General features: G+C 39.5%; 1 protein-coding gene across 1 annotated transcript in view; it reads right to left on the reverse strand.

Annotated features, from left to right (window-relative positions):
• Positions 1–225: 225 nt before the first annotated feature.
• CRYBA4 (crystallin beta A4) overlaps positions 226–22288 on the reverse strand; it is a gene marked incomplete at both ends in the record, with an annotated part of 29471 nt that continues 7408 nt past the window's right edge. Inside the window, 5 exon segments of the mRNA XM_082243370.1 lie at positions 226–373; positions 1482–1624; positions 12374–12515; positions 14258–14376; positions 19514–19564. Coding sequence (XP_082099496.1) covers positions 226–373; positions 1482–1624; positions 12374–12515; positions 14258–14376; positions 19514–19564 — 603 coding nt within the window.

A 22288-nucleotide genomic window follows, 5' to 3' on the forward strand; every position in this document is an offset into this window, starting at 1 on the left:
GAGGAAGGCTTCTATGAGTAGGAAAGGTTACCCCCCTTAGGTAAAAAGCTTTCTATTCAATGTAATGAGCTTACTTGCATTATAAGTCTAATAATGAAATTCCAGACAAAAAAAAAATTACTATGACTTTATAAGATGATACACAAAAGAAACAAACTTTTTATTGACGTTAAGCATCGTTTCATTTGTTTTAGGTTAAAATCTGTATCTCCATGTAAAAGGTGGTTACTGCTGAATTCTGCGGATGGATTGGATTTGGAAGGTCTGTGCATGAGATCCCCACTCTCTCCAGTGCTTGTACTCTCCTGAATGACGGTCACACTCCAGGATGTACTGGAAGCCGCGGTAACCGGGATACTGGTAGCATACCCAACTGTAGAGTAAGTAAAAAAAAAAAAAACTGATTAATGTGTTTCTCTGTCCTCTGTGAGTGTAACTTGGTAATTTACACTTACTTAAACCTTGTACCCTGCATTTAGGACTAACTTAAATCAAATAAATATTCTAAGTGTACCGTGTGCTGCCATCTTAATATAAAAAATCATAACCATAAATAGAGTATATGAACATACCCTCTTAGGTAGTGCTACACTTAATTTTGCAAGCACTATTTACCCAGCGCTAAATGTGTAATAATAAATATCACCACTGTGAAAATGATAATATATTAATAAATTATAATAATATTTTCACAGTGGTGTTATTTATTGTTGCACATTTAGCACTGGGTGATTAGTGTAACGCTAAGAGTATGTAGAGATGTTCATCTACTCTATTTATGGATATGGTAATTACACTTACTTTCTATGTCTGTGCTATACAAATTTGTGGTTAAGTGCTGCGTGGTGCCGAAACCTGTTCTGCAAGCTGCATATGTGTTCCTAGTAAGACTTTCATAGAACTGAAATATAAGCCTTAAAATGCATGTTCAGTACCCAGATTTACCCCCAAACCTCCCTTTTCCCCTCCAGAGCATGTGCCAGCATTTCATTTTTTTCTTTTTACTTTATTTCTGGAGTGAAAAATAGCTTGCATATAATGGTTAGGTCTGTAAAATTCTTTCAAGGACACCTGCAGTACATCAGTTCCTACTCATATAGGCTAATTCCCTCCCCATCAGAACTACATTTTTCAAAAGTCCTTTCCCTACACACAGTGTGTGGAGGGGCTTTTGGGAACCAAGGCAGCAGTATTATTTTGCTGGAGTAAGTCAATGTGTGCATGTGGAGGGGGAGTGGGGTACTGACCAAACTGGTTGGAATTTCATTGCGGCAAAGACATTGTGTTGCCAGCCCAAACAGGAATTTAGGAGCACATTCGATTTTTGGCACACCAAAAGGTATTATTCTGTCATTGCAGCATTTTTACAGGGATAAATCATGCCGAAATGTACATGTATTGCAGAGATGTACAAATATTCTACCCTGACATACATTTTAACTTTCTAACCATATAACGTGCTATTTTCACATATGACTTACGCGCCAGACTGAACACGGAAAGAGCCAACTTCATTGTTAGACCAGCCCATGGCCTGCAGGGAGGGATAGTCATCGCTCAACTCTCCTTTTCTTCCCAGGAAGTTTTCCTTCTCAAAGATGGTCAGCTTGCAATCACGATGGTTCTAAGGGAGTAATACAGAAACTTTTTGTTACCAGAAAAACATTTAATGAACACAACGAAGGGCATAAGAGACACAAAGAAGAGCATAAGAAGGCAAATGTTCATTACAAATAGCAGTGATCTGTAGCAGTGGTCTCCAAACTGTGGCCCAGGGGTCAGATGCGGCCCTTGCTTGCCTTTACCCAGCCCTTGGGGCACTATTTTATTCACTGCCACCAAAATGGGGCATAATTCCTGTCGCTGACACCAAAAATTGGGCACTATTCCTCCCACTGACACCAACAATGCAGGCACTATTCCTCCCACTGACACTAAAAATGGGGCATAATTCCTGTTGCTGACACCAACAATTGGGCACTATTCCTCCCACTGACACCAACAATGCAGGCACTATTCCTCCCACTGACACTAAAAATGGGGCATAATTCCTGTTGCTGACATCAAGAGTGGGGCACTACTTCTCCCACTGACACCAGCGATGGGGGCACTACTCCTCCCACTGATACCAACATTGGGGAATCATTCCTCCCACTGACACCAACATTGGGGCACTATTCCTCCCACTGACACCAACGATGGGGCACTACTCCTAACACTGATCCCAACAAATGGGCCACTATTCCTCCCACTGACACCAATGATGGGGCACTATTCCCTCAACTGATACCATCGATGGGACACTATTCCTTCCACTGATGCCAAACATGGGGCATTGTTTACTCCCAATGGACACCAGGACATTTTCTACTCCCACTGGCCACAGTCTGGCCTCCCTAAAGTCTAAAGGACAGTAAACTAGACCTTTGTTTAGAAAGTTTGGAGACCCCTGATCAATAGTAACCAAATAAAATTCCCTTTACTGCAGTCATTTTTTACTGTGTGTTTTCCTGCACAACAAAGTAACCTCAAACTGTCATCAACTGTCAACTAGCTAAAGCATTTCTGGACAGAGCACAGCACAAAGTACCCTAGTGTAATAGGTGGTACATTTATAAAAATCTTCATTACATAGGGATTTCCCTTGGATTTCATTTTTTTTTAAATATGCATTTAAATTGTAATCTGAATTCAAATTGAAAAGGCTTTTTTTTTTTAACCAGCAGTATACTAAACCAGTCCACCTAATTTTTTTGGTCAGTGATGTGGTAATTTGGGACTACTATTTGCTTACCTGTTTTTAATGCAGGATAAGTATTCTCACACAGACCCACTGCAGACATAGTTGCTTCTCATACAAATAGTCAGATGAATCAAAGGGTCAGTTCAAATAGGTTATTTTCTAGTCATCAGTCAGATCCAAACCTGCCCTGGAAATTTGAATCTGATTGGTAATATAGCAAGCAGAGAGTTGTAGGAGTGGTGGTTGGAGTGGTGCCCTCCTACCTACATTAGTGGTTAATGTGGTGCCCCATTACATTGGTCGTCAGTGGAGAAGTTTCCCCTTACATTAGTAGTGGGTGTCTTGCCCACATATATTTATGATCAGTGAAAAAGTACCCCACTGCCAATAGTGGCTGGTGTAGTTCATCTATTACACTAGAGGTCGGTGGAAAAGTGCCCTCTTACATTGTTGGTCATTGGAGTAGTGCCATCTTACTTTGGCAGTCAGTGGAAAACTGCCCCCTTACATTTATATATGGTCGGTGTAGATGGAAGATCAATCCACCACTGCATAAGGAACCTCTGGAAGAACACCAAAATTCTACGGAACATTGGTCGAAAAAGGCTGCAGCAGAGGATGCTGTTCTATTATTAAGTTGGCTTGCAAAAGCCAACTTTCTAATATTGTATTTAAACTTATTCTTCTTCTTCTTCTTCTTCTTCTTCTTCTTCTCTTTTATTTTTCTGGCCGCAAAATTTTTGGACACTAACTCCTCCTAGACCGTTCAAGCTACATACTCCAAACTCGACACAGACCTTCATACTGTTCTGACTCGGTGTGCTATATCTTTTCAGACTGGTTTGAGCTACGGTTTTCCTAAAAATTAAAATTAAAAACCCAAAAAATGCCCATAGACTTTCATTGACAGGATGTTCAGATGACCCAAGCTCCAAATCCCATTAGACTCAATCAAGCTTTGATGCTAATCAATGTAAACTCATTCAAACTCATCTAATCTATCTATCGATCGATCTTCAAACCTTTTAGATCGATCGATCTTCAAACCTTTTCGATCGATCGATCTTCAAACCTTTTCGATCGATCGATCGATCTTCAATCCTTTTCGATCGATCGATCTTCAGACCTTTTCTATTGATCGATCTTCAAACCTTTTCTATCTATCGATCGATCTTCAAACCTTTTCTATCTATCGATCGATCTTCAAACCTTTTCTTTCTATCGATCGATCTTCAAACCTTTTCTATCGATCGATCGATCTAAACTTTTCAAACTTTCTGGTCAGGCTTTTTCAAGCCAACTTAAAGTTTGTCTCAAACTTTTTTTTCTAGTTATTGTTGATGTGCATTTTCTGTCTTACCTATTACCACTGTCATAGCTGCCTGTTATTTTGTCAGGCTCCTGCAGAAGGAGGCATAGGGCAGGGTGTTGTTAAAATTCCACAAGTTCACATTCAATTCAATAATTAATCAAATTAATTCTTAGAGTTAATCAGCCCAAGACTAATATTTATGAGTGGATGCTGTTGGGGTCAGTTGTGCCCACTGCTCTTTATTTTTCATAATGTCTAGTGAGGAGATCTTTTTATTTGAGTTCCCAGGACCATCTACCTGCTGTGGTCAGTGCACAGGGAAACGCAGTCTTACTGTTGGCCCTTTTATTAAAGCGTAATTTTACCCATAATAGCTTGATAAACCTTTAGGCTGTTAGCAGATCAGCCTCTAGTGGCTCTGATTTTAGGCACAGTGCCGAAAAATAAAGAGCAACTGAGCATGTGCAGAGTAAGATAAGATGGTGTATTCCTGGATTTTAAACAGTATAGGCCTTTATTTTTAAAGTTTTACATAGCTGTACTTTACCTGCAGAATGGGCCAGCCTGAAGTGATCAAGCACAACTTAATTTTTGAACTAAATTTCCACTTTAATATTATGTAATAGAGAAGTTTTACTATGACTTCTACTGTTATGGAACAAAAGAAAGTGATAAGAAGATTGGAGCAAAAAAAGTGACTCTGTCTGAGCCCCTGAGACATACAAAATGTCAGACAGTGACAGCCTAGCAGTTCCAACTCATAAACAAATTGGTAACTTTATTTTTATGCAGAAATGCCTTTGTGTTTACGATGGTGTCCAAAGTCAGAGGATAACCATCACAGGGGTCCCTTTGATAACCATGCATTAGAACCCTTTCTATTTGTGTTAGGTAATAATAAAGGTAGGATATTATTTAAAGAATAATGTGCTTGTCAGCCTTTGATTGAATAAAGTTCTGCCTTTTTGTTTGTCTACTCTCTTGCTAAGTAAAGAGACTAATAATCAGACAGAATAACAATTATACACTTCCAGTGTAAGTGCTGAAAATGTTTGTATGCCTAGCAGTTACACCCTGTAATTTAATATATTAACATGGGTCTCCACCTTGTTTCATACATCTGTAAATAATAACAAGATTCCACATCATCATTGTATAACTAAAGAAAAAACTTTTTTTAGGTTTGGATAGAGTGGCAAGGAGCTAGAACTACTGTCAGATATTTATTGCTTTATGCATACCTCCCAACTGTCCCTGATTCGCCGGGACCATCCCAGAAAATGGTCCATGTCCAGGAGTCCCAGCGAATCAGGGCTGAGCTCCACCGTGAATGCCCACAGTGGTGCGGGCGGCTTGGTTACCGCACGCCGCAAGCAACACATGGCAGCCAGCATCTCTCCCTGGCTGCCTCTGACACACAGTGCAGAGAGTGGAGTCCACTGAATCCGCCCCTCCTCCTTCCTGTGCTTTCCTGTACACAGTGGAGGGGAGCAGAACACCACTCTGCCACAACACAGCTGATCTGAGGTCTGTGATTTTTACTTCTACGCTAACTTGCAGAGGAGGAAAACATGGGGAAGAGGAGGAGGGGGGTGGATGGAACTGGGATGGGTGTTTGGGATTGATGGAGCTGGGGTGGGTTTTTGGGATGGATGGAGCTGGGGTGGGTGTTTGGGGTGGATGGAGTTGGGATGGGTGTTTGGGGTGGATGGAACTGGAATGGGTGTGGGGGATGGATGGAGCTGGGATGGGTGTTTGGTATGGATGGAGCTGGGATGGTAGGTTGGCATGAAAGGAGCTGGGATGGGTGTGGGGGGTAAATGGAGCTGAAATGGGTGTGGGGGGGTGGATGGAGCTGGGATGAGCATGGGGGATGGATGGAGCTGGTATAGGATCAGGGGGATGGATGGAGCTGTGATGGGTGTGGGGGATGGATGGTGCTGGTATGGGATCAGGGCAAAGGATAAAGCTGGAATGGGTGTGGAGGATAGATGGAGCTGGTATGGGTGTGGGGGATAGATGGAGCCGGGATGGGATCAGGGGGATGGATAGAGCCAGGATGGGTGTGGGGGATGGATGGAGCTGGTATGGGATCAGGGGGAAGAATGGAGCTGGGATGGGATCGGGGCGATGAACGGAGCCAGGATAGGATTGGGGGGGTGGACGGTGCCAGAATGGGATCGGGGCAGATGGACGGAGCCGGAATGGGCTGGGGGGATGGATGGAGCCAGGATGGGATCAGGGGAAGGATGGAGCTGGAATGGTATCGGGGGGAAGTATGGAGACGGGATGGGATCGGGGGCTGAATGGAGCCAGAATGGGATCAGGGGACAGATGGAGATGGGATGGGATGGGGGGAAAGAGGGAGCTGGGATGAGATCGGGGAACGAATAGAGTTGGGATCCCATGATCAGGGGATGGATTGGAGACGGGATTGTCCCCTGCATCCTGTACATTGCATACTCCTGTCCCCTGCATTCTGTACATTACATACTCCTGCACTATATACACAATACTGTACATTATATACTTCTCACCAAAGTCTTCCTTGTCTCAACAGTTGCTGGATGCTATGCAGTCCCTGACTATTTTAATGAAGTTCTTCTTTAACCCCCCTGGCGGTAATCCCGAGCGTGACTCGGGGTGGATTTTTTAGTGCAGGATCGGTATCCCCGAGTCACGCTCGGGGTGAATGTGCAGAGAGCGCAGCGGTGTCTCTTACCTTCTCCTGGCGATCCAGCGATGATCTCTCATTGCTGTGACCGCCAGCCGAGAGTCCCGCCGAGAGTCCGTCCTCCGTCGGTGTGATGACTTCCTAGTTCCGTTCCCTGCAGCAGCAATGCTGCATGGAAGCGGAACTAGGGAGGGAGATTCAAAAAACGTTGCACAAAACACAAACACATAACACATTTTATATTATATATATATATATATATATGCATATATATATGTATATATGTGTATATATGTATATATATATATATATATATATATATATATATATATATACACACACACACATATATATATATATATATTTATATATATACATATACCTATATACACTATATACACACGTATATATATATATATATAATTATATTATTGATTCAATTATAATTATATATTTTATATATATATATATATATGTGTGTGTGTGTGTGTGTGTGTGTGTATATATATATATATATATATATACACACACACACACACATATATATATATATATATATATATATATATATATATATAAAATATATAATTATAATCGAATCAATAATATAATTTTATTATATATATTATATATTAAATAATAAAATTATATTATTGATTCGATTGTAATTCATGCGTTTGTGTTTCAAATTTATCACATCTGGGATGTCTACTAGAGTCTTGTTTTGGTCAGGTTTAAGTCAGTAATTACTAAGAATTGTAGGCCTATAATACATAACGCCAAATTTCCATGAAAAAAATTGTACCGCTTTTGGTATATAATTCCTGACATAATCATACCGCCAGGGAGGTTAAGGTAGGCTTAGACAAAGCAATCAAAGCATATTTTATGGGTACACGGAAGCCTGGTTTTTTTTAACCTTATCCCTTATGCTCCTCCCACTGCTAAGTGATTGGTCACGCCCACATTTTACTGCGGTGTGCTACGCTTCCAGTGTCCCTCATTCCGAAGTTAAAATGTTGGGAGGTTTGCTTTATGTGCCCCTGTCTAAGGACCCCAACATACCAGGCACATGTACTAGTATATGCACTCCAAGAGATGTGTAAGTCAAACTGTATGTCTTGCCAAAATACAATAAAATATATTTAGTACATTTCTGGAACACATGTACATTTCCCCATGTTTTATCTCCTGAAACACACTGCAAGTAAAGAAAAGTACCTGTTGATCTGCCAGGAATCCAGTAAGCTCCGAACTTCCTGTTTTCACTGATATATCTTCATCTGCTGCACTGACATTCCAAGCAATGTTCTCAGCTTTGTCTTGGTTCTCTTCTGCTGAACTACAGAACACCTTCCCTTTATGTTATAGAAAAGAGGAGAAGGTGATGTATGTAGTCCAGCAGAAGGAACTATGCAGGTTTGGCAACACAGCTTGAGGTATTATGCAACAGATTAATTGTGTTGTCAGTTTAAACAGGAAGATACTACCTCACTGGATTTCTGGCAGATTAACAAGTATTTTTCTATATGTGAACTGTTTTAAAGGCATAACATAAATGGGAAAAATGCGCATATATTGCCAAGATGTACTGAATATTTTTGTTTTAATTTTGCCCATACAATTTAACTCATGGATTTCTTGGTGTACACATTTTTGGTGTTGGAATGATGTGGGTACAGCTTTTTTTTTTTTCTATTTCTAATAAATAGACAAGCAAAACAAATATTTGGATTGACTTTTTGTACCACGCAAAGTGTTCAGGCAAGTATTGAAGGAGAATATTTCACATAATTTATTTCATTTCTCATTACTACTGATACACTAGTTTGGGTCCAGCAAGGACCTACTTCCCTAGAGTCTAGGTTCTTCTATCTTTATGTGTTTCCTATGACTGTTTCTCTTTCTTTCACATTCTAGCACCATTTTGGCAGATTAACTGGACTCTGTTATAAATTAGCTCTTGAATATATATGAGTGCTTAGGACATTGGACGGTATTCTCTATGGGTCTCTGTAGAGCAGTAGAGTATGTTGGCACTGTCTAAATGCCATGAATAAATACTATAAGCCCTCAAGAAAAGATCTCTACGAAGCACAGAAAAGCTCTGCAGACTAGAAACCAAAAGACTCAAAAGTCTTGTATGCACTGAATATTTTCTTTAAATATTTATAGTAGATAAATGCTATAGGAAAATGAACCATAAATCTTTGGTTTTTGCTTTTTCTATAACTGTAACCACTGATCCCATTAAAATGGCCCTATATGTACCAAATAACAATGTGGGACTGTATCTCCGAACTGAGTTATTTGATAGTGTTAATAGAACAAACATTTTCCCCTTTTTAAGTGCCAAATGAGGCAGGGAGACCATGGGTGAGACTTTGTATGTGTGTGTGAGAAATCACAAAAAAATAATAAAACAATAATTTATTATTCCATAAAGATACAAACAGTAAAGTACAAAACACCATTAAAAGTAATACATTTATATATACAGTTCATCTTGCAAGTATTAAGTAGTACAGGACCAATGCATTTTGCAAAGAGTTCCCTTCTTCTGGATCCATGCCTGAATTGTATATTCTATATCCTGAATTGAATTGTAGATCTCATTCTTCAGAACATCATATATAGACATGAATGTTTTTTCAATGATATATATAAAAAGCAGTGATCATCAACTCTAACAGGGCTCAATCCAAAAGGCTTCAACCAGGGGAGGACTGGGCCAGGGGGCAGGGGGGAAATTGCCCCCGGGCCTCTCTAATGCCCAATAAAAAAGGCTGCACTGCTTCTGCCACAGACATGCCTAAAGGATTCCTGGTGAAGAGAAGTAAAAAGTCTCCACCGCTGACCTACTGAGTGCAGGATAAAGACAAGGACAGAGCACAGGCCTCCCCCCAGTATGGATGGTGTAAACTGTGTCTGAACAGAGGCCAGTTCCATGCACTACTGGAAACTCTCCTCCCCTGGCCAGCCCCGATCGAGCTGTCCAAGCTCTCCCCAACCGCCCCCTGCGGGTCAGGCCAGGAACCCAGATTTTGCCAGTGAGTAGAGACTACCTAAGGCAGAGCTTCAGCCTGGAATGGGGGTCAGGAGGATGCTGGGAAGAGGGATAGTGGGAACGGTGTACCGTGGTCTTTTGGTTTGTATTTGCCCCCTGGGCCAAATGTTGCCAGTCAGCCCCTGACTTCACCTATGTTCCATATCCCTATGTCCTATATGGATGCTCTCCTGTCTCAATATAAAACCACTTTCATGAAAAACCACATCCATGACATCAGGACAGCTACTCGCCATACTGGCACCATATTGGAATCGGACATGTGCTTTTCCCGATGACATGGATGCGGTTTTCATAAAAGTGGTTTTGTATTGAGGCAGTTAACATAGGACAGGTGAGCATCCATATACTGCAGAATATAGGGATATGGCAATATAGTAGGAGCCTTTTTGAATGAGCTCTGTTGGTGACCCCCATAGAGATGATGGCCACTGTTATTTCATATATGTCGTTGACAGAACATTCATGTCTATATAAAATTTTCTGAAGAATGAGATCTACAATTGGTGCTTGAAGAATGTACAATTCACATTATAGAATATGCGATAAGGCATAGATCTTGTTGAATAAGTAAACTCTTCGCAAAACGCATTGATCCTGTATGTGTTATTACTGCAAGACAAACTGTATATCTGAATGTATTGCTTTTAATGGTGTTTTTGTACTTTGCTGTTTCTTTATGGACTAAAAGTTGATTGTTTTATTATTTTTGTTTGATTTCTCAATGTCACATACAAAGCTTACACTGTGGTCTCCCTGCTTACTTTAGCACTTAAAAAGGGGGATGTTTTTGTTCTATAGATATATAAATGTATGGTGCCCACTGAAAAATAAGGAACTATCATATGTGTTGACAAAAGCAGAACTTCACATATTTTTTTTTTTACAATTATTTGATAGTGTTACTTATATTTTGAACAGTCTGTTCCATATTACACTGGCATCTTATAACATTTTGGCAGGCATGCTCCGTTATTAATTTTAGGGCAAACAGAGCAGCCAGCCAGCGTATAGCTGTTATATAGTTTGCTCCAAGCTAGAAGATGTAAGTTAATACGAGTTACATAGTTACATAGTAGGTGAGGTTGAATAAAGACAATAGTCCATCCAGTTCAACCTGTGTAGGTGTGTGTGGCTGTAATCATCTCACATAGCCCTGAATGTTCTGATCCTTGAGATGTACGTCTAAGAGTCTTTTGAAAGACACCAACTCTTGTGGTAGATAATTCCACAATCTTGTAGCCCTAACAGTAAAGAACCCCCCATGTTGCCTGAGGTTAAAACGCTTCTCCTCTAATCGCATTGTATGCCCTCGAGTCCTTATGCATTCCCTTCGACTGAATAGCTTTTTTTCTAAGCTGAGATCCCCATTGAGATATTTATAAATTGTTATCATGTCCCCCCTCAGGCGTCTCTTCTCCAGGGAGAATAAATCAAGCGATTGCAGGCGCTCTTCATCAGAGGCGTAACTAGAACCTTCAGGGCCCCGGTGCAAGAAACCATGAAGGGCCCCCTGGACCCCTGGCGCCCTTTACTCTAGTTGCCGGGCCCTTTATTACGGTCCCGCAGCGGGACCCTTTCACGAGTTCTGCAGTGGGCCCCCTTCCTGCCATCTTGGGGCCTACTCACGGTGGTGGAATGCCAGGGCCCTGTCGCAAGTGTGACCTTTGCAATCCTGGAAGTTCACCCACTGGTGTCAGTAGTTTTTTTTTTTGGTATTTTAATTTTATTATTTTTATCATTTTATTTATTTTTTTTACAATGTCACTGACTATGACTCTGTCCATTCAGAAAAGGAAGGAGCTTGTAAATTACATATTTACCGACCCCTTTCTGGTTCTCTATTGTGAAGGGAGCATTCTGAAGGGGGGGGGCAGCACAGAAGGGGGGAGGCAGGGGAGAACACAGGGGCCCAGAGACAGCAGAACACAAGTATACTGGATAGGAGAAGTGGCGGGGAGCAGTGTACAGAGAAACCAATCTCCTCCATTTTCCTCCTGCAGCTACAAAAGGAAAAAAGGAGGACAGTGATTTCTCTACATGCTGCCCCCGCCGCCCCTCCTATTCAGGTGTACAGGGGAGCCACATGGGCCTCCTTGAGCATGGGGCCCGGTTGCGATTGCAACCCCTGCAACCCCTGTAGTTACGCCCCTGCTCTTCATAATTAAGGTCCTTCAATCCCCTAATCAGTTTTGTTGCCCTTCTCTGGACTCTCTCCAGCTCCAACACATCCCTCCTGAGGACTGGCGACCAGAACTGGACAGAATACTCCAGATGCGGTCGGAACCAGAGTTTTATAAAGTGGAAGGATTATAGTCTTATCTCTGGAATACAGAGCAAGGCTTATACAAAGTCTCCAATATTCATAACTGGCCCTTGTAACAGCTGTAAACTCTATTCTAGGATACGTAGAAATTCTAGACATTTTGGTATTAAAAGATAATGCGCATCTTTTAAATACAATAATGTGCATAGGCTATTATTGTTAGGTGGTATGAACTACACTCTATCCTGTCATGTGTAAGTGAAAACTATTATTAAAGGCCCCCTGTGGACTGCTATGGATTGTGTACTTACAGCACAAGCAATTGGTCGGAAGGAGGTCATTCTCTCGACATGGTAAGCGTTGCTGCCACTCCAGGCCTCCCAGCGGGGGTACTCTCCTCTCTCCAGCACAAATTGCTGACCTTGGAATCCTAAGTGCTCATATCCGACCCAGCTGTGGGAATAGAGTGCAGACTGTGATTACATTGCATGTGTTAGGAACCTGTATTATCTTGCAGGGTAAGCCAAGACTAACATTTTACTGTATGTGTTTTGAATTTTACATTTTTTTTTACCTAATGTTTTATTTTTAATGTTTAATTCTCAGGAGTTGGTAAATTGTTAAGAGTTTGCCATTAGTTGTGATGTGTGTAACTGAATATATCATTTTTGTAATATTATCAAGCAAAAATCACTATAATAGGAATAAAGAAATAACACATTGAGTCTTTCTTCTGTCTCCACAGGCTGTACGTCTCAGTTTTATTGTAAACTGAAAAATGTTTTTTTAAGAAAAACGACCTGATATACATTGTAAGGGGTGAGTTCCTGTAAGGGACTTTGCAGATCATGCAACACAGAATGGTTTTGTGCTGCGCATTTGTATCAAACAGGAAAAATAATATGCAGAAGCAAGCCTTTCTGTATTTTAATCTGGCGGGCTTATCTCATGTTTGTCATTCTTAAACTAAATATGCAAGGCAAAGTAAAATAAATTAGATTACTAATATGGATTAACAAGTATGGCTTTGCCGAAGCTAATAACACATACCCACTTGTTAAATGAACTATTTAAAGTTCTCAAGACAAATGATTTGGAAATATGCTATATTATGTATTTCGTAATTAGCAACATAAATACATTAATTGTATCATCTTCCACCAGGGTACTATAGATTTAACAAACCTTTCTTTTTATCAGCACAGTGGTTGCAGTGTAACACCTGTATTTTAGTAAAGCCATTATGGCATTATAAATGTCCAACTACCGAAGGCAGAAATCAGTGTTCAGGCAGAGATGCTAACTGCCTAGCTCTAACTGAACCCTCTTCAAGATTGTTTGGCAGAGGTCAGGTTTTTTTTCATCATCATGCATTACCAACTAGAGCAGTGGTTCTCAACTCCGGTCCTCGGGACCCACAAACAGGCCAGGTTTGCAAGATAACTAAATTACATCACAGGTGATCTCATTTGCTGCTCAATGATTGCAGCATTCTAGTCTGCATTCCCCAAGGTAATACTTAAAATCTAGCCTGTTAGTGGGTCCCAAGGACCGGAGTTGAGAACCACTGAACTAGAGCAATGTAGAGTGCTTGCCCAGTCCAACTGGGGGATCATCTATTGAGAGAATGCAAATGCACTGACTGCACAAAGTGTCATAATATATCACAACCAGTTTCGTGTTTTACTAATCTTATTACAGGAAAAGGAGTACTCTGCTTTTCTTTATAGAAGAGTCTATGGGTATCTAAATATTTACGTATTCTAATTTGGCAGAAAATAAGCTTTAAAAACAAGTCCTCACTGTTCTATGAAGCTGCAGGCACTGTGGCATATTTGTCCTCAAAATTTACAGTAAAACATGTTTCACTTTCATTGTTCCTCAGTATCTCAGTTTGCTGCCACCTGTCAGCAATGACTTGGCACCTGCCAGCCTTCCAACCTCTCATGGAGAACACAGAGCAGGTGGACAGGAGAAGGAGGGAGAGAAAAGTACTGTAAATCTGAACAAGTTCACCACTTTTATTGTAAATTTTGAGGATGAATTGACCCATATTGATACAGCTGCAGAGGTTAGTGAGGTTTATTTTAAAGCTTATTTACTGGTTTTTTTTTTAAATGTACTGTAAATATTTGAATGTTCATAGCTTGGCCACAGTTCAATTTAAAACTTGTTTGACCTGTATTCATACTTACGCTCCACTCTCTATTTTAAATGAGCGAACAGTTTCAAATCCATATTCCATGATGTTATAGCATTCAGATGTAAACTCGTGTCTGCGGCCCTGGAAAGATTCTTCATCCCAGACAATAATCTGAAATGGAAGCAGTTAGAAGTCCAAGCATGAGTCACATGATGACACAAGGACACAAGTGACAGACAGCCACAGAGCAAGATGAGGGCAGTGAGAGAGGTATATAAGATTTCCCCAGTGATGCTCCTGAATGACAGAAGAAAAACACCAGTGCATAGCCAGTAATATCATTTGTACAGTTGGTCTAATTAAGCCTTATGTCATGGTGAGTCTGGAGGGTAGTTCGGGCTATCAGCTTTTTCATTTTCCTCGGACTTTTATTGAGCAGAACATAATGCTTTTGGAGATATAAATCTAAGGCAGACCTCAGGGAATAGATGTCTGCATAGAGTAATGGTTTACAGCAGCCTGTTTATCTGAAATCGCAATGTTGTTGGCTAAGAATTATGGGTAATGATAGCTGACCTAGTAAATTATGTATGTGGCAAGTACTTTCTATATAGTTATGGTTAAAATGAAGCATAGGTCTCTATACAGTGTTTAAAATATAAAAACAGCATTAAAACTGATCAGGATAAATGTATGACTTTATCCCGCAGGGAAAGTGTGAAATGTGTCATTTGCTCCTTTTAATTGGACAATACCTAAATGACCTGACACTCTGTTATTATGCCATTGGGAGTAGTGAGGATTTCTTTTCAAAAGGGAAATCATTTTAAATAAACACTATGACACTTATGGCCTGCAGATTTTAGCTTGCACACCTTGTCGTCTAAACTCAGTCTGGTTATTTGGGGTCCACAATCTCACGTAGCCGGTTACACTGTGTGTGTGTGTGTGTATATATATATATATATATATATATATATATATATATATATACAGTATACTGTACTCCATATCTCAAATGTTATGACTTGTATGGTCAGTCAATGTAAGTGACCACAACAAAAACTTATACAGAAAATGGTAATTGCCTGGCTGTTATATTGAAGGCTTTTTGACTTTAAGTCCAAATACTTCATACAAGTATTTAGATTAGGAATTTTGAGGTTTGCCCAATATAAAAGTGTAGAAGCCAAAGACAGCATGAGAAAAGTGTTCAGCCTACAAGTTTATCTCAGTAGACTCCATCAAAAATTAAAACAACCATTAGATTTTATATATTTGAAGGAATCTAGTGGCAATACCCTCCAGCCATGGTTCCTGGCTTTGTTCTCACCAAAACAAGGCAATGTTACCAGTGGCTTCTAAAATGTTAACCATGTGTTGGGGATGGCTTTAGAGAATAGTGACCATTCTGAGTGCATGAACTGACTTGGAAATTAATACAAATGTTATTTTCATGGCTATGCCCAATGCATGTGAAATATTTTAGAAGAAGCTGGACTGGTACTGCAAATGCACACTGGCTTCTGGCAATGAGAACATAAATCTGCATCAGTGGCCTTTCATTATATTTAGAAAATTGACAAGGGAAGATGGGCTGAAATATGGAGTTCTTCTGAATATATAAAATAAAATTTTAGGTTATAAAAATGAGACTGTTATTGTTGATTTGTTTTAAATGTGCTGTCTGTCTCCCCCAACGCCTCTTGACAGACATAAAGAAGCAGTGGGAAATGTAACTAACAAGCATGTGTGTTTGACACTACCTGGGATCAAAAGTAAGCTCTGTTTGATTTGTGCTTCTTGTATTTGTACTGCTCTGTTCTGGCACTTGCATTCGTCCCATTTAAGCCTTTCTTTTCATTTGTATATGTTTATTGTTTTCCTTGTCTATTGAATTCCTGTGGGACAAGCCTTTTTGCCTCTCTTGCTCCAAGACCTGTCTGGTCTGTGTTGTTCATAGTACCACTTCTCAGTTTGTTTGCAACTCTGCTCTTCCTAATTCTTTGTCCCTTACTGTTACTTCTTTCCCCTTTGCAGTGATAGCAGTCTAGTGTTCCTATGGTTACTTTCTTCTTCCTACATGTTTTTCCCCCTCTCTATGTCCTAGTTCAGTGTCTGTCCTCTTCTGTGTGTTTCATACATGCAATCTGTTGTTACCATTGACTACTGAACTGTTGAGGATAACATGTGAATAGACATCTTTTCAGCTCTGAGAAGATCAGGTGCCACAGTCCCACAGAGCGAGACAGAATAGGCTGATAAAAGAAGTATATCTTGACATGTCCAGTCTGGTTCTTCTTTTGGCTTTGGGAGTCTACCAAATTCCTTTACCTACTTTTGAACTATTTCACCATTTCTTCAATATACTCCATTATAATATACCCATTCCAATCTACTTTTAGAAACCATATCGAATGGACTATTGAGATGATGATATTTCTCCCAGCCAATATGACTCCTTTATCTTACTTTCTTGGTTTACCCCCATGCGCGCCTGGCATTGCTCCCTCAGCTCCCGGGGCGGATGGTATAGAGGTTCTTCCACAGCGAGTGACCAGAGGTAACAGCTCCAATTTTATTGTAAGCAATCCCATATATTTACTAATTTGCCCTAGATAGGTGTTTACATATTTTTACATACATTGTGATTCTCGTTATATTTCCTTTTCTATAGTCAATCAGTTGCACCAGCTCCTGAGGAAGTGTTACATACACGAAACGCGTAGAGAATTTATGATGCAATTCTATGGATTATGTATTTATCTTGTTACACAATGTTTCTTGTTGTTACAATCATTTTTTACATCTTTTTGACATGCAAGTGTATATCTCCCGACATGTTTTGGTCATTGGAATTACATGTATGGTACCCACTGTTTTTATGTTGTTATTATCTGTGCATATTAACCACTTTACCACTAGAGGATTTTGCTGTCTTACGTCTGGGCCACTTTTTGCGATTTGGCACTGTGCGACTTTAACTGACAATTGCGCGGTCATGCAACGCCGTACCCAAACAAAATTTACGTCCTTTTTTTCCCACAAACAGAGCTTTCTTTTGGTGGTATTTGATCACCTGTGAAATTTTTTGATCATGCGCTATAATCAAAAAAAGAGCGACAATTTTGCAAAAATAACAATATTTTTCACATTTTTTTATATGAAATTCCCCCCCAAAAAAATGTAAAAATCTAAATTTTTTTACATTTTTGGCCAATTTGTTTTCTGCTACCTATGTTTTGTAAAAAAAAAATCACAATAAGCGTATTTTGATTGGTTTGCGCAAAAGTTATTGCGTTTACTAACTAAGAGAAAGATTTCTGTCATTTTTGGTGGTTTTTTTTTAACGAGTAATGGTGGCGATCTGCGATTTTTTTTTTTTTGCAGGACTGCGACATTGCGGCGGACAGATCGGACCCTTGACTGACATTTTTGACACTTTTGGGGGTACCAGTGACATTACTACAGTAATCAGTGCTATACATATGCACTGTTACTGTAAAAATGACACTGGCAGGGAAGGGGTTAATTTTATTCGAGAGGGAGGGGTTAATGTATGCCTGGTGCTTACTAACATGTGTGGGGGGAGGTGACTGAGTGACAGAAGGACAGATCGCATGTTCAGCTATGCTGAACCCTGCAATCTGTCCCTGCCTGTCACTGAGGAGATCCGCCCGCTCTGTTTACACAAGCGGGCGGATCTCCAGACTCCATTCCCCGACGATCGGGGAAGAGCGGCGGCGATCGCCGCCGCTCCTCCCTTGGCCCAACTCCCGCTGTGACTGAATAGGGGAAAGGGGAATGTCTGGCGACGTAGGTCTACGTCGTCAGACGTTATCGAGCCACTTTGCCGCAGTAGTGCTCGAGTGAGCAGACGGCAAGTGGTTAATAAACTTACCTACAGGTATATGTGAAGATCTCTTTCATCTTCATTATTCCAATGTAAATGCACATATGGCTTTGTTATATACATATATATATTTTTTTGTATAGTTTATGGTCATGACCACACGCCTCATTTAAAGTCCCAAACTCCCCCCCCCCACTTTTTATGCTAATATTAGGGATATTAGGAGATACAAACAATCCTTGTAACCTCATTTAAATGCCCGCTTCCCCTTTCTTTATCTTGTTTATAATCCTGAACCTTGTTTTTGATCCTGTCTGTCCATCTTGTTCCCCTGACTTCTGTTCTATTCCTAGTATAGTATGTATTCAACCCCTGTCTCCCAAGCGAACAGTCCTAGGATCTTCCATCTGTACGCCACAATCAATGGAATCTCACTGACCATTCCAGTCTACCAAAAAGAAATAATGGCGGCGGTGGGACTAAAAACTTAGACTTGACACCAAATGGAGAATACGAGTGAACTTGCAGCTTTCAAAGTTCTTATTGCTACCTGGTATTTTATATTAAGACTACTAAATGTTACATACTAGTTATTCAGGAGTTTATTCACAGTCTAAGGGTAGCTAAAGACAGGCAAATTGCTGCTAAACTGTGAATGAGGGGATATCTACCAAGTTATTCAAACCCCAGTACAAATATAGTACTTTCATATAATACTATTCTATCAGGCCAACTTGCAAGGAGAATTCCCTCTGGAGATTACATCTCTCAGGAGATCAAAACTGACCCAATTATTACAAACTTAGTTTAAAATTAGAAATGTTGCTTGTTGTTATATGGCTGTAGATTTCCATCCAGTGCTGAATGCTTGGATATCCCATTATGAATGTGTTAGACGTGAACTAATTTTGGCTATCTACAGGCTACAACAAATCAGATTTTTTTTTTGGTGAACAGCTAATAGCTAAGTTATTGCACTACTGAAGGTTTAGCTTTGGGTGGACACTGAGATCCCTTGGCTGAGGTTCCCAGTCTGCCTGATAACACCTTAGAGGTCATTCCTATCACCTTTAACTTCACCTATAACGAATTGTACATGTTATGAGCACCTCCTGTATCCAAATCTCCATTTACTGAAGCAATGAAAAGTTGTGATTAGATTTCTAAACTTTGTTTAACCAGTTGACTTCAGCCAACACTGAAATTCTCTTTCATGTTTATTTATTTTTCAATTGCCATTTAGCAAAAGAATGTATATGCAGAGACTAACTCCATATGGGGGGTCCTAATTCAAGACCAGTTTCGGAAAAGTGTTGGTGTTTCTGTTATTGTATGGTATGCTATTGCATGTAGTGCTTCAGTGAAATCCTAGATATATAATACTCAGGAATTTAGGTTTAACTTTAAAACAAAAAGATTTGTATTTTAAGCACCATCAATACAGAGAAGAAATACCTTCCAGTGGCCAGCAAATTTAGTACAATGTTGGGTCATAGTGGCTCTGTCCTGTGGAGAAAAAAAGATACACATTATATACAAATTGCTAAAATTGCTAATATATATATATATATATATTTTAACATTTATGTGCTTATAAAAACAATGCATAGTTAGGAAATTAATATATATATATGTATGTATGTATATATATATATATATATATATATATATATATATATAAATATATATGTATATGTATATATATATATATATATATATATATATATTGCATTGCTTTGTATTGCTTCCAAGTCTTTGAATGATGGTACCCTTCCCTGGCTTTGTGAAAATGAACTAAATACATTTTTTTATAATAGTATCCTGTTTGTCTCTCTAGCTTCAGTAAATAAACAGTTTATTGTTCATAAAATTCTTTTTTGCATATTTATCAGCAACTGGCAGGAAATGAATCCACAAAAGCAATTACCACACCTAAAATTTGATAGTGAAGCATTGTTGATAATAGTTGGGTAATGTAATTGTTCATCTAGTGCTAGTATTAGTTACATAGCTAGGCTGAAAAAAAGTCAATCTAGTTTAACAAATAAAAAAAAAAAAAAAATAAAGAATAAATAAGTAGAAAACCTTTATATAACAGAGCCCTGTACCCACAAATAATCCAGAGGAAAGCAAAAAAAAAAACCTATAAAGCAAAATCTTCTCATGGCAAGGTATGAAGTAAATACAAAACATCAAAGGATCTCACTTAAAAGTGGTAACACTATGTAGTTACATTTCCAGCCGGCGCAGAAATGTACTGTTCAATAATGACTCCCAGATCAACTAAGGACTAGCCTGGTGTGATAGCAATCTTAGGTAATACAAAAAAAATTGGTAACATTTCAGGATTCCTGTGCAGATTTGTTGCGGCAAGTTAAAAGTGTCTTTAAAATAGGATCATATTGATTGTTTTTTAATGTTGATTCAAAACTTAGACCATTACACTTAGAATATAATGTGAATTTTATTGTAGATGCAAAATTCTGGAATTTTATTCATATAAAAATAGGAAATGTTTTTGGATTTTTTTTTACCTAAAGTGGAACTTCCGCTTTAAGGTCTCCTCCCCCGCTCCTGTTTGTGAAACTGAGCTTTTGGGGAGGAGGTGGGGGGGGGGGTTCAGGTACACGATTTTGATAGGTGCCTGCTCCCACTTCCGCTCTGGTCACCTTAGGTGATCGGAAGCGGAAGTTCTCCTTCCCAAAGTCTTCTGGGGCACATGACAGGTCCTAGAAGACATAGTATAGTTCATATTCCTATCGCACACCTTCCTGGTTTGTAGGCTCGTGTGTACTGGGTGCTGAAGCGATCACCAGTTGGCAACTGGATCAGTTACAAGTAGATACATATTCGCCAGCACACCAAGGATCTTGCAAAAGCAGTCCAAAAACTTTTTCCAGATAAGATCACATCAGAAAAAAATAGTGCAACGTTTCGGAGCCACACAGGACCCCTTCGTCAGGCATGTCTGACGAAAGGGTCCTGTGCGGCTCCGAAACGTTGCACTATTTTCTTCTGATGTGATCTTATCTGGAATAAAGTTTTTGGACTGCTTTTGCAAGATCCTTGGTGTGCTGGTGAATATGTATCTACTAGGTCCTATAAGACTTCGGGACAAGTTACAGAGCGCAGCACTGATCGCACATGCGCAGTGGGCACCCGGCTGTGAAGCCGCAAGCTCTCACAGCCAGGTGACCATAGTAGAGATGCCGCCGCCGCCAAGGGAGGACATGGGACAAACACGGCTGGTGTGAGTACACCTCTGGATCGTGGGACAGGTAAGTGGCTCTTTATTAAAAGTCAGCAGCTATACTTTTTGTAGCTGCTGACTTTTAATAAACAAAAAAAATGTCTGGAACTCTGCTTTAATTGTTATTTTTTTTATAATAATAATTACACATGAATATTTTATACTCTTTGAAGCCAGAAAGTAGAAGTCCAGACTCCTTTTCACCTGATTCTTGGGCTAACCTTAACTTCTGACTATGTTGGAAAAAAAAATCACTGTTTAGGAGTATGTGGGACATGGTCCCTCTTTGCTCTGCTTTTGCAATTCCATATAAACTTTCATAAGCAAACAGAGATGTATAGTAACTAAGTAGAACTACTTCACTACTGTACTTAAGTACCGAAAGGCGGTATCTGTACTTTCCTAGAGTAAAATTTTTTTCTCCTACTTCCACTTTTACTTCACTAAATTTTTTCAATGATTTCAATACTTCTACTCCGATATTTTTTTTTTTTTGTGCTGCATAGTTACTCGTTACAATTATAAAAATTACCACTGCCAGAACAGTAGATGGCAGGTTTCATGAAGTTCAAAACATGTGTATTATCAGCGCATACTAAAATAAAAGCTACTGTATGTATAAATAAAAGCTGCATTTGAAATAATAAAAAACAATATGATGTTCAAACTTTTGACTTCTTTCTTTAATAACTACATAACACAGTACTTGTACTTTTACTTTCAGTACTTGAGTATCAATTTTTTTTTTCAAAACTACAGTAAAACCTTGGTTTGAGAGTAACTTGGTTTAAGAGCGCTTTGCAAGACAAGCAAAATTTTCAAATAAATTTTGACTTGATATACAAGCAATGTCTTGATATACAAGTAGCCTCAAGTCACAGCTGAGTATAAAAGAGAAGAGAGGCGCCTCTAAGTGTAGCAATATGGTTAAATTTAATGAAGGTACAACATTTAGCAACTCACATGGTTGATGATTGGAA

This window comes from Pelophylax lessonae, assembly GCF_965119305.1.
Source record: "Pelophylax lessonae genome assembly, chromosome: 1".
In the NCBI taxonomy this organism is placed as follows: Eukaryota; Metazoa; Chordata; class Amphibia; order Anura; family Ranidae; genus Pelophylax; species Pelophylax lessonae.